Below are 14,086 nucleotides of genomic sequence, written 5' to 3'. Positions count from 1 at the left end.
ACCAGTCTGCCTGTGATCAGTGAGTGGGAAGGGGGTGTCCGCTGTCACTCTGCCTGAGATGAGGGAGGGGGAAATGGGACCCTCTGCCACTCTGCCTGAGATTGGTGGGGAGAAGATGGGGAGGGGCTCACGATCGGTCTGAGTGGTGGACGGGGTGGGGGGAAGGGGGTCAGTAACATTGTAGGGTGGGGCAATATCTGTGGGGGCCGGGGGAGACATTATCCACTCTGCAAGCAATGTGGCAGGGGAGCCCATTCTATCTTTTTTTTTATCTGCACATGTGCAATTGGAGGCGCCGATTGGAGCTGCAGGATTTTGGGTGTTAAGCCCCGCCCACAGCCTTCTGCAGCACAATCTGGAATTGCTGATATTTTTTCAGGCAGAATGCTTATGGGAGCATCTGAGAACAGGTCTAAAAGTTGGATCTGAAACATTCCCAGTTTCAAGTCCGCCCAGCACTTAGAATCAAAACGGTAAAATAGAGCCCACTGTGTTCAGTTTCCTGCCAATCACCAGGAAGAAATCTGACAATTGAATTGGCATGTGATATTCACTCTAACTGCTCCCATTTTGCCACATTTCAGTGCATGTAGTGGTACACATAAATACTCAAATACTATTGCACCAATTTATGTATTTTTGCTGCTGTTTACTGTCTTGTGACACTTATGTCAGTAGAAAAAAACTGCAGAACAATATAAAATGATTTGCCCAATCAAACCTGAATGCTTCCATAGCAATGTACAACCCTATCATTGTACTTGGCTCTCATAATCCTGTCATACCTATTTATTCACCTGAAGGAAATTTAAATGAATATCTACCAAGTGATTATCTAAACCCAAAATCTCAAATACTTCATATTGAGTCAACCAACACATCTGGGGTCCATTAGGGCAGCAATTCATTTTACTTTTATGGTGCATTTAGTCAGCTCAATATATACCTATAATCATAATGATTGATCACTCTTCCAACCAGATAGTTATTCAGCTTCTTTTTTAAGGAACTCGTTAACACCCATTCATTTGGAGAGATCTTCTGGTCCCACTGAAATTGACTTCCCAGCACAGGAAGGGTATGAACAACAGGAAACCCTGCTAACAGCAGCAGGACTGGAAGATCCCACCGAGAAATGATGGGCTGTGCGGGTGTGGAAAATCTGCCAATGACATATATTGCCTTGGTTACATAAGAACATAAGAAATAGGAGCAGGAGTAGGCCATCTAGCCCTTCGAGCCTGCCCCGCCATTCAATAAGATCATGGCTGATCTGTCGCTGCTCAGTTCCACTTTCCCGCCCTCTCCCCATAACCCTTAATCCCCTCTCTTATCAAAAACCCATCAACCCGCGTCTTAGAAATATTTAGCGAGGCAGCCTCCACCACTTCAACGGGCAGAGAATTCCAGAGATTCACCACCCTTTGAGTGAAGAAGTTCCTCCTCAACTCCGTTCTAAACCGCCCCCCCTTTATCTTGAGGCTGTGCCCCCTAGTCCTACTGTCTTTGAGCGGGAAGAGTCTCTCCACCTCTATCCTATCCATCCCATTCATCATCTTATACGTCTCAATGAGATCTCCCCTCATTCTTCTAAACTCTAATGAGTACAAGCCCAGTTTATTCAGCCTCTCCTCATAGCTCAACCCCCTCAACTCCGGTATCAGCCTAGTAAACCTCCTCTGCACTCCCTCCAAAACCAAAATATCTTTGCGCAGGTGCGGCGCCCAAAACTGCACACAGTACTCCAGCTGCGGCCTTACCAATGCCCTATACAGCTGCAGCAAGACCTCCCTACTTTTATATTCAATCCCCCTCGCTATGAAGGCCAGCATCCCATTCGCCTTCCTGACCATCTGCTGCACCTGCAAGCTGGGTTTTTGCAACTCATGCACAAGGACCCCGAGGTCCCTCTGCACCGTCGCCTGCTGCAGTTTTTCACCCCGTAAGTAATAGTCCTTCCTACCATTCTTCCTACCAAAGTGGACCACCTCACACTTGCCAACATTAAATTCCATTAGGATAAAATATCACTTTCTGGTATCAGTTGTTGGTTTTCAGTTTCAACGTGAGAAAAAAACAAATATTAAATATTTGGCATTTATTAACAGATTAGTGCACACAATTAAAATCATTACTTACATAACTAAGCGGTCTCTCAGGAAATCAAGAGATATAGGTAGTGGGCAGAAAAATAGAGCTGAAACTGAAGATCAGCCATGATTGTACTGAATGAATGGACGGAACAGGTGCAAAAGGCTGTATGATCTTTTCCTGTAAATTGTATGATGTCTGATAACATTTATTTTATATTACAATATTCTTTTTATTCATTCATGGGATATGGGTGTCATTGACTGGCCAGCATTTATTGCCCATCTCTAGTTGCCTTATCCCTAGGCAATGATAAGCTGCCCTCTTGAAACGCTGATACAGCTAAGTGGCTTGCTAGGCCGAAGGCAGTTAAGAGTCAGCCACATTGCTGTGGCTCTGGAGTCACATGTAGGCCACACCAGGATTTCCTTCCCCAAAAGGACATTAGTGAAACAAATGTTTTTTTGTTTACAGTCGACAATGGTTTCATGGTCATCAGGAGATTCTTACTTCCAGATTTTTTTATTGAATTTAAATTCTGTGGCAGATTTTGAACTGAGTCCCCAGAACATTAGCTGAGTTTCTGGATTAATAGTCTAGCAATAACACAGCTAGGCCATCCCCTCCTTTCCCTTTATATTGCATTTCAGATAAAAGCCAAGTCAAACAGGATTGTTACTTAATTTTAAATGGCACATATGGTACTTTGTAGCAACAGTTTCACAATGGTCCCTAACATGTATGCCTCAATAACAGTACAACAGCCATTGGCAGAGTGTCCGGATTTAACAGAATGTTTCAATTTGCTTTACACAAACACCAGCAGGGTGGGCCCAAGCAAATGTGCTCAGATACCAGCATGGTAGTCCTGACATGCACATCAGACCCCAGATACTAGCATAGGTTCCCAGGCATATGCACGCAGACACCAGCAGGGTGATCCCAGGTACATTCACCTAGGCACCATCAGGGTCATTCTAGGGCACATGCATCTAGGCACCAACATAGTGGTCCTAAGTAGGTGCACTCAGATACCTGTTATGTTCCCAGGGCTGTTTTGATGGAAATAAAATGAGGGATGTGCAATATCAGTCTTATTTATAAAAAAAATCTTGTAAGTATAAACTTTGAACAAAAATCTCAATAATCATACTAACATATGTATTGGCTTTTTTTTCCATACAGATTTACATGCTAGTCTAGATTCTAACATTGGATGGAGAGCACTTCTATACCTGCATTCAAAAAATGTAGTATTGGATTAAGTTCACTTGCAGTCAAATAGATGAAATTCACTTGAAGTGAGTCTCATGGTCCCTCTGAAGACCCTAATTCTTTCTGTAAAACTTAACTGGCTAGTAGAGTTACTCACCTGCATTAGATAATGACCCACACCACAGCCTCTGTAACGTTTCCTGGTGGAAAGGAGCATCAGCTGCACTACTCGGTCTCCTGACTTCCTGTGTGATTAAAAAGGCAAACATTAGTTTTGGATTCATTACAATGGTAATTATTTGCACTTTATCACTTATCAGCAGTAGCACATGCAGCACTACTGTTGACCTACAAGTCATATTACATTTAATTGACATTTATGGCGTTACAATAAGTAACTGCATTTTATTGCCACGATCAAGAACTTGCTGTTGTCTGCATTTCCTAATGACTTGGAATCATGCAAAATTTACCTTTCAGCTTCCGTGATCTAGAAAATTTTATATGTTATATAACATTTGCCTTACTGACCCAGCTGGACCGCTTGTCCATGTTACAGCCCTGATCTACAACTTCTGCCTGTATTCTTTGTGCCAATTGTGCAGCTTTTCTGGCAACTGAACATTGTCCCAGCTGTAATACCACACAATTGCAATGCTGTTGTAGCAAAAGATCTTCTACTTAATTGCACTACCATCCCAATTACAACTTCCTATTTGTTGTCCCAATTCCAGCTGAGGGCAGAATGGTGGCACAGTAGTTAGCATTGCTGCCTCACAGTGCCAGGGATCCAGCTTCGGATTCCAGCGGTGGGTGACTGTCTGTCTGGAGTTTTCACATTCTCCCCATGTCTGCCTGGGGTTCCTCCCACAGTCCAAAGATGCACAGGTTAGGTGGATTGGCCATACTAAATTGGCCCTTAGTGTCCAAAGATGTGTTAATTAGGAGGATTAGCAGAGTGAATATGTGGGGTTACAGGGAAAGAACCTGGGTAAGATGTTCTGTGGGAGAGTTGGTATTGACTTGATAGGCCAAATGGCCTCCTTCTGTACTGTAGTAATTCTGCGGAAGCTTTTTTGTACTTGCATTGCCTGCAGCTTTACCCCTGTTCTAATTAAATATTCCCATTGTAGCTGCAGGTTCATTTTGTATTAGAGCTTCAGTTCCATACAGAGGAAAACTACAGCCAAAAACTCTAATATTTGCCTTTCTGAATGATTTCAGAGTGAATAGCCTAGCGGTATTGATAGCAATTTTATCAAGTTACACAGTTATCAAAATGTTACATTAACTAAAACAGAAACTCAATATAGTTAGAGTAACACTGCTCATCAAACAATAACTTGATAGTTATACAGTAAGAATTCTCTGTGATGCTAAATAAACACATAATGTATAGTTACAGCAGAGTATATTCAAGGGCTGAGATTTTGTGGCCCCATCATAGTGGGACCCACCACGAGAGATGCAATGGTCCAGTCAGAGAACTATCCTGGCAGCAGAGTTAAATCATGTACTCCTATTCCCATGTTCCTAAAAGCAAAGTACTGCAGGTATACCTATGGGCTCAACTTTGTTTGTCCTATTGTCATCCCCCTTTGTCCTGCCTCATCAACTTTTTAAATATTTAATCCCATAAACCTTCCACCTGATCACAGAATTTCCCCAATTTCTCCATTCAACCAACCCCACTTGCCTGTCCCGATACTTCATTAAAACCTGTTGTATCTTTTTTTTCAAGCTGTTATGAAAGGCCACTAACTTGAAACGCTAACTCAGTATTTTTTAAAGCTATTCTTTCACAAGACTTAGATGTTGCTGGCCAGGCCAGCAATGCCCTTGAAAAGGTGGTTTCCACAAGGTATTTGATAAGGTGCCACATCAAAGCTTACTGTGGAAACATAAACTCTTGTTGCATGGGATAACCTATTGGCATGGATAAAGGTTTGTTTAGCTAACAGGAAACAGAAAGCAGGCACAAATGTTTAATTTACTGAATGACAAGATGTAACGAGTCGTGTACCACAGAGATTAGTGCAGGAACATTAACTTTAACAATTTATATAAATGACTTAAATGAAGGGGCCGAAGATTTGTTTGCTAAATTCACTGATGATACAAAGATAGATAGGAAAGAAAATTGTGCATGTAAGGAGGCTACAAAGAGATATAGTGAAGTGAGTGGGAAAAGATCTGGCAAATGGAATATAATGTGAAAACACGTGCAATTTTCCATTTTGGCAGGAAAAAATAGAAAAGAAACATTATCTAAATGGTGAGAGACCACAGAACTCTGAGATGCAGAAGGTTTGGGTGTCCTTGTGCATGAATCACAAAAGGTTAGTATGGAGGTACAGCAAGTATTGTTTACTGGGAGGGGAATCTAAAAGTAAGGAGGTTATGCTTTAGTCATCTGGAGCACCATTTACAGTATTGGTCTCCTTATTTAAGGAAGGATGTAAATGCTTTGGAATGGATGGGTTGTCTTAAGGGGTAAGACTGGACAAGCTGGGTTTGTAATTGCTGAAATTTAGAAGCATGGTGGATATGGAAAGGATATCAACCATTTAGGAGTCGCAGCGTCATGATGCAACTGTACACAACTCTGGTGCGGCCGCACTTGGAGTATTGTGTGCAGTTCTGGTCCCCACATTACAGGAAGGATGTAGAGGCTTTGGAGAGGGTGCAGAGGAGGTTTACCAGGATGTTGCCTGGTATGGAGGGGAGATCCTATGAGGAGAGACTGAGAGATTTGGGGTTGTTTTCGCTGGAAAGAAGGCGGCTAAGAGGGGACCTTATTGAAACATATAAGATGATTAGAGGTTTTGACAGGGTAGATAGTGATAGCCTTTTTCCTAGGATGGAGAAAGCTAGCACGAGGGGGCACGACTTTAAATTAAGGGGGGGTAGTTATGGGACTGATGTCAGGGGTAGGTTCTTTACCCAGAGGGTGGTGAGGGACTGGAATGCCCTGCCAGCTGCAGTTGTAAATGCGCCTAGTTTGGGGGTGTTTAAGAGATCTGTGGATAGGTTTATGGACGAAATGGGATTGGTTTAGATTAGTGGGTTAGTGTTGTTTTTTTTTTGAAAGCTGGTCGGCGCAACATCGTGGGCCGAAGGGCCTGTTCTGCGCTGTAATGTTCTATGTTCTATGTTCTATGTCTCTTCTGGGAGAATCTAGAATTAGGGGTCACCCATTGAGGATAGAGCTAAGGAGAAAAGCTTTCTCGCAAAGTGTCGAGAGTTTTTAGAACTTTCTTTCTCAAAAGGTAGTGGAATCAGAGTCTTTGAATATTTTAAGCCAGAGGTAGGTAGATTCTTGGTAAGCAAAGTGTAAACAATTAGGCAGGGTAGTTTGGGAATATGGAGTTGAGGTTATAATCAGATCAGCCATGTTCTCATTGAATTATGGAGTGGGCTTCTGGGAGGACGGCAGGGTCTATGTGGTCTATTCCTGCTCCAAATTCCTATGTTCGTGTGTATGTATGGTGGTGACTCACCCTCTTGAACAGTTGCAATCCATGTGGTGTAGATACGGCCACACTACTGTTAGAAAAGAAGTTCCAGGAATTTGACTCAATAACAGTGAAGGAACAGCAATACAATTGCAAGTCAGGATGGTGCTGGGCTTTGAGGGCACCTTGCAGATGGTGGTTTTCCCATGCACCTGCTATCCTCGTCTTTCTATGTGGTAGAAATTATAGGTTTGAAAAGTGCTATCAAAGGAGCCTTGGTGAGGTGTTGCAGTGCATCTTCTATATGAGACACATTGTTGCCACTATGCATCAGTGGTGGAGCAAGTATCAAGCAAGTGAGCTGCTTCGTCCTGGATAGCGTTGAGCTTCTTGATTGATCTTGACCTGCAGTCATCCATGTAAGTGGAGAGTATTTCACCTCACTCCTGACTTGCAAATTGTAGATGGTAGACAGACTTTGAGGAATCAGGAGGAGAGTTGCAGGCAACACTTTTATAGCCACAGTATTTGTGTGGCTGATCCAGTTCATTTTCTGGTCAATGCTAAAACCCAGAATGCTGATAGTGGGAGAAGTAAATGACGATAATGCAATTGAATGTCAAGGGAAAATAGTTAAGATTCTCTCTTGTTGGAGACGGCCGTTGCCTGCTACTTATTGGCATGTATGTTACTTGCCAGCTATCAGCTGAAGCCTGAATATTGTCAAAGTTTTGTTGCATTTGGACTGCTTCAGTATCTGAGGAGTCACTAATGGTGTTAGTATTGTGCAATCATCCATGAACATCTTCACTTCTGACCTTATTAGGGTCATTGATAAAGCAGCTCAATATGGTAGGACCTAGGACACCCCCAGGGGAACTCCTGGAGCAATGCCTTGGGATTAAGATAATCATTATCCTTAGTGCTACATATGACTCCAGCCAATGGAGAGTTTTCCCTTTGATTACCATTAACTTCAATTTTGCTAAGACTCCTTGATGCCACACTCAGTCAAATGTTACTTCGATAACAAGGGAAGTAACTCTTACTTCACTCTGGAGTTCTGCTGTTTTATCCATGTTTGGACAAAGGCTGTGATGAAGACAGGAGTTAAGTGACCCTGACAGAACTGAAACTGAGTGTCAGTGAGCAGGTTGTTGTTGTGTAACTACAGCTTGAAAGCACTGTTGAAGATTCTTGATCTAGAGTGGATTGATGCTGCAGAAATTTGTCCTTCATTTTGTGAACAAGACATTTTTCTACATTGCCAGACAGATACTAGTATTCTTGCTGTAGGGGAACTATTTGGCTAGGGACACAGCTAGTTCTGGAGCATAAGTCTTCAGTAGGATTGTCAGTTCATTGTCTGGGCCCACAGTCTTTGCAAGGGAGATGATAGCATAATGGTAATGTCGCTGGACTAGTAATGCAGCAGCCTGGGTTAATACTCCAGGAACATGGGTTCAAATCTACCATGGCAAATGGTGAAATTTAAGTTCTTTGAAAGTGATGTAGTTCAATCTGATCAGGTCTTTAATCTAAATAAAGGAAATTCTGAAGGTATGAGGGTTGACTGAGGTAAATTGGGGAACTACCTTAAAATATATGACAGTAGTTAGGCATGTAAAGTTGTCAAAGAAATTGTAAGTCTGATTGGGAATATTTTACAATTCATCAAAAGATAACCAAAAAATGAGTAAAGAGGAAATGGAATATGAAATTAAACAAATGAGGAACACAAAAACATTCTGTAAAAGCTTCTATAGGATTACAAAAAAAAGGTTAATAAAGAAAAATGTGGGCCCATCACAGGGAGAGAGTTAAGAATTTATAGTAAGTACTATGGAATTGGCAGAAAAACGAAACTATCTTGTGTCTATTCATGGAGGAAGATACAAGAAACCTCCCTGAAGTACTGGGGAGCCTAGGGACTAACTAGTGAGGTTGAGAATCTGAAAGAAATAGTAAAACCACTGGAGAAATCTTTGGAGCTGAAAGTTGATAAATTTCCTGGACTTGATGGCCTGTATCCAGAGTGTGGAAAGATGTGGTTGTAGAGATAGTGGATACATTGGTGGACATCTATCAAAATTCTGTAAATTTTGTAATTGTGCCTGCAGATTGAAAGGTGGCAAATAAGAAAGAGAGAGAAAACAGGAAATTACAGACTTTTTTTGGCCTGATATCAGCGGTATGAAAATGTTAGAATCTATTCTAAAGGATAACTGGATATTTAAAAATAATGGTGAGTCAACATGGACTTACAAAAAGGAAATAACGTTTGACAAACTGGAGATTTTTGAGGATGTTACGCAGAATAGATAAGGGAGAATCAGTGAATGCAGTGTATTTAGATTTTCTGAAGTCTTCCAATAAAGTCCAAAATAATTCCAAAATTTGAGCTCATGGGATTGGTGGAAATATACTGGCATGGATTGAGGATTGTTTAACGGACAGAAAATAGAGAATAGGAATAAAGGGATCACTCAGGTTGGCAGGCTGTGACTAGTGGGGTACCACAAGGATCAACCTTTGAGTCCCAGTTATTCACAATCTATACCAATGATTAAGATATGGGGACCAATTGTAATATCTTCAAGTTTGCTGATGACACAAAACTTAGCAGAAATGTGAGTTACGTGGAGGATGCAAAAAGGCTTCAAGGAGATTTAAACTAACTAAGTGAGCGGGGAAGAACAAGGCAGATGTTATCACATTATGGAAAAATATGAAGTTATCCACTTTTCTAGGGAAAACAGAAATTCAGACTATTTTTTAAATGGAGAGAAATTGGGAAATATTGATCTCTAAAGAGGGCTGGGTGTTCTGATTCAGGAGTCACTGAAAGCTAACATGCAGATCCAATAAGCAGGAAGGCAAATGGCATGTTAGCCTTTATTGCAAAGGGATTTGCATAGAGAAAAAAAGAAATCTTGCTGAAGTTGCTAAAGCCTCTGTGAGACCATATCTGGATTAATATGTGCAGCTGGATTAATATGTGTATCTAAGAACAGATATGCTGGCATTGAGGGAGTATAACAAAAGTTCACTAGACTAATCCCGGGGATGGTAGAATTGTGCTTTGAGAAAAGATTGAGGAGATTTGGCCTACATTTTCTAGGGGTTCAAAGAATGAGAAGTGGGCTGGAATTCTCCGACCATTCATGCCAGAGGAATTCTCTAGTTCCACAGCAATGAATGGAGATTTGGCTGAGCACCAAGTTCTCTATCCTTGCTTGCAGCAGGGTGTGAATGGCTGGAGAATTCCAACCGTGATCTCATTGAAGTGTACAAAATTCTTACAGGATTCAACAGGGGTTGGGGAGGATGTGACCCCTAGGGACACAGCCTCAGAATAACAGATATCTTATTTAAACTGAGATAAGGAGGAATTTTTTCAATCAGAAGCTGATGATCCTTTGGAATTCTCTACACCAGAGGGGTATGGAGACTTAGCCTGCATATCTTCAAAGCAGTGGTCAATAGATATCTAGATAGCAATGACATTAAGGATATGGGGTAGTATGGTAAATTGGGTTGAAAGCAGAAGATCGGCCACAATCTAGATAAATGGTGGAGCAGGCTCGAGGGGCCCAATGGCCTAATCTTGTCCCTATGATTTATCTAGTGCCTTCTGCAAATTCTCGCTATCACGTGGAGTGAATTAAATTAGCTAAACATTGGCCTCCAGGATGCTGGGGACCTCAGGAAGAGACCAAAATGGATCATCCATACAGCGTTTCTGGCTGAAGATAGTTACAAATGCTTTACCATAGAATCCCTACATTGCAGAAGGTGACAACACTGACAACAATCCCATCTAGGCCATATCCCTGTAATTCCATGTATTTATCCTGCTAATCCTGCTAAGGGGTAATTTATCACCCAATCAACGTAACCCACACAACTTTGGAGTGTGGGAGGAAACTGGCGCACCCAGGGGAAACCCACACAAACAGGGGGAGATTGTGCAAACTCCACACAGTCATCTGAGGCCAGAATTGAACCTGAGTTTTTGACGCTGTGAGGCAGCAGTGCTAACCATTGTGCTACTGTGCTCTCATTTGACCTCAAGGCCTTGTCTTTTGCACTAATATGTTGAGCTCCCCATTATAGAGGACGGGAATATTTGCAGAGCCTCCTCCTCCAGTTAATTGTCCACAAACATTTACAAATGGTTGTGGCAGGACTACAGAGTATAAATCTGATTTGTTGGTTGTGGCATCACTAAACTCTGTCAATCACACATTGCCTACACTGCATGATATACAAGTACTCCTGCGTTGTTGTTTCACCAGGTTGACACCTCATTTTTAGGTATGCTTGCTGCTGTTCTTGGCTAGCACACTTTACTGGAGGAGGGTTGATGCCCAGACTTGACAGTTATGGTAGAATGGAGGATATGTCGGGCCATGTGGTTAAAGATTGTGTTTATTACAATTCTTCTGCTGTTGATGGCTGTAAGTGCCTCATGGATGTTCAGATCTGAGTTGCTAGATCTATTTGGAATCTATCCCACTTAGCATACTAGTCATGCATTTGCAACAGGTAGATTGGTGATGACAAGGTCAAGAAGGTTTTTATCTCAGCAGCTGCTGCAAATCAAGTCTAGCAGCTATGACCTTTAAGATTTGGCCAGTCTGGTCAGTAGTGAAGCTACTAAGCCACTTTTGATGATTGATATTGAAGTCCCCCACCCAGTGTGCATTACCACTTTCAATGTTTCTTCAAATTGGTGTACAACATGGAGTACTGAGTCACCGGCTGAGGGTGGGTTGGGGGACCTGGGGACTATAGGTAGTAATCAGTTCCAATGGGATAGGACAAAACCAGGGATGGTGATGGAGGAGTCTGGGATATGACAGATTGTAGTTTGATTAGACTGCGGGATAGCTCTGACAGTTTTGGTGCAAGGCTCCTGATGTTAGCAAGGACAACTTTGCAGGGTCAAGAGGGTTGGGTTTGCCACTGTAATTTCCAGTGTCTAGGTCTATGCCCATCTGATTTCATTCCTTTTAGACTTTATTGCAGTTTGATACAACTGAACGGCTTGCTTGGCCACTTCAGAGGACACATTAGAGTCAACCATATTGCCGTGGGTCTGAAGTCTCATGCAGACCAGACCAAGTTAGAACACCAACTTACCTTCCCTAATGAATTGTTCCTTAATAAACTATTCCCTTTCCATAGATATTGCCAGACTTGCTGAGCCTTTCCACCATTTTCTGTTTATACCATAATTATGGCAAATGTTTTGTCAAAGCTTTAATAGAAAAACAGTTTCACTTCTTGTAATATTTGTTTATTGCCTGATGCTTGTGTGTGAAACTCAGGGACTAGGGAAAAAAAAGTGCTATTTGTTCATGTAACTTGATTTAATTTGATTTACTATTGTCACATGTATTGGTACATAGTGAAAAGTATTGTTTCTTGCACGCTATAAAGACAAAGCATACCATTCATAGTGAAGGAAATGAGACTGCAGAATATAGTGTTACAGTCATAACTAGGGTGTAGAGAAAGGTCAACTTAGTGTGAGGTAGGACCATTCAAAAGTCTGATGGCAACAGGGAAGAAGCTATCCTTGAGTCAGTTAGTATGTGACCTCAGACTTTGGTATCTTTTTTCCAATGGAAGAAGGTGGAAGAGAATATGTACAGGGTGTGCGGGGTCCTTAATTATGCTGCTTTTCCGAGGCAGTGGGATGTAAAGACAGAGTTAATGGATAGAAGGCTGGTTTGCGTGATGGATTGGGCTGCATTCATGACCATTTGTAGTTTCTTATGATCTTCGGCAGTGCAGCAGCCATATCAAGCTGTGATACAACTAGAAAGAATGCTTTCTATGGTGCATCTGTAAAGGTTGGTGAGAGTTGTAAATGACGTGCCAAATTTCCTTAGTCTTCTGAGAAAATTGAGGCATTGGTGGGCATTCTTAACTATAATGTCAGCATGGGGGGGGCCAGGACAGGTTGTTGGTGAGCTGGACGCCTAAAAACCTGAAGCTCCCAACCATTTCAACTTCGTTCCCATTGATGTAGACAGGGGCATGTTCTCCACTACACTTCCTCAAGTCGATGACTATTTCCCTCATTTTATTGACATTGAGGGAGAGATTATTGTCGGCGCACCAGTTCACTAGATTCTCCATTTCATTCCTGTGCTCTGTCTCGTCATTGTTTGAGATACAACCCACTACAATAGTGTCATCAGCAAACTTGAAAATTGAGTTGAAGGGGAATTTGGTCACACAGTCATAGGTGCAAAAGGAGTATAGTAGAGTGCTGAGGACGTAGCCTTGTCGAGTGTTGAGGATGATTGTGGAGGAGGTGTTGTTGTCCATCCTTACTGATTTGCAGTCTGTAGGTTAGGAGTTTAAGGATCCAGTTACAGAGGAAGGAGCTGAGGCCCAGGCCACGGAGTTTGGAGATGAGTTGGAGGAATAATGGTGTTGAAGACTGAGCTGTAGTCAATAAATAGGAGTCTGAAATAGGTGGCTTTGTTATCAAAATGTACCAGGATTGAATGCAGGGCCAGGGAGATCTGCTGTGGATCTGTTGCAGCGGTACACCAACTATAGTGGATCCAGATAACCTGGGAGGCTGGAATTGATTTGTGCCATGATGAACCTTTCAAAGCACTTCCGAATGATGGATGTCAGAACCATAGGATGACAGTCATTAAGGCATGCTGCTTGGCTTTTCTTCGGTACTGGGATGATGGCTGTCTTCTTGAAGCAGATAGGGACCTCCAATTGTTATAAAGAGAGATTGAAGGTATAATTTTATATCAGGCACATACCTGATATAAAATTGCTCACAAGAAAATCTTTTTAACGTAGAGAAGATCATAAAAGGGCTGAGATTTATGCAACTGAGGGTGGGACTTTTTCAAAATATCTGCTAAGAAATCCTAAAACTGCATATTGGAGCATGGTGATACAAACCAATTTTTTGTCAAGGACTGCAATTTCACTCCATGCTTTGCTCAGTAGAAACTCTCAGGATTATTATGGTTTATCCACATGCACTTCAATGCCATTATGAACCATTGCTAAATGGAAACCAGGAAATTCCCTCAGGAGCATAAAAATAAAATGTATAACAACAATCATTCTATTTCAATAGGATCTTTCACACGTTGTGTGGAAGCTGGGATAACTTTGCCACTCTTCTGGCCCACACTTTGGTGGGGAAATCAACTCTTTCAATACAAAATAGTAGGCTTATGTTTTCTGAATTATTCTTGATGTGGTTTGTGCAGTGGAATAGATATTATAACGTTCTTACAATACAGAAACAAGGCTGTTTGGCCCAAAAGATCCAT

At 41.8% G+C, this 14,086-nt stretch overlaps 1 protein-coding gene across 5 annotated transcripts in view; it reads right to left on the bottom strand.

Annotated features, from left to right (window-relative positions):
- The window catches only part of LOC145342018 (uncharacterized), a 296,566-nt gene that overhangs the window by 149,069 nt on the left and 133,411 nt on the right, over positions 1–14,086 (bottom strand). For all 5 annotated transcript variants that reach the window (XR_013886488.1, XR_013886489.1, XM_080187154.1 and 2 more), the window contains exon 5: positions 3,464–3,551. Coding sequence is in view for 3 of the 5 variants with exons in the window: in XM_080187154.1 (XP_080043280.1) it covers positions 3,464–3,551 (88 nt within the window). In the remaining 2 variants the exon portion in view is untranslated. The remainder of the gene's footprint in view (positions 1–3,463; positions 3,552–14,086) is intronic.

Source organism: Carcharhinus amblyrhynchos, chromosome 4, assembly GCF_965287045.1.
Source record: "Carcharhinus amblyrhynchos chromosome 4, sCarAmb.v2.hapA, whole genome shotgun sequence".
NCBI classification, from domain to species: domain Eukaryota; kingdom Metazoa; phylum Chordata; class Chondrichthyes; order Carcharhiniformes; family Carcharhinidae; genus Carcharhinus; species Carcharhinus amblyrhynchos.
Note: the sequence above shows the minus strand (reverse complement) of the source record. Positions and strands in the feature narration are given on the sequence as shown.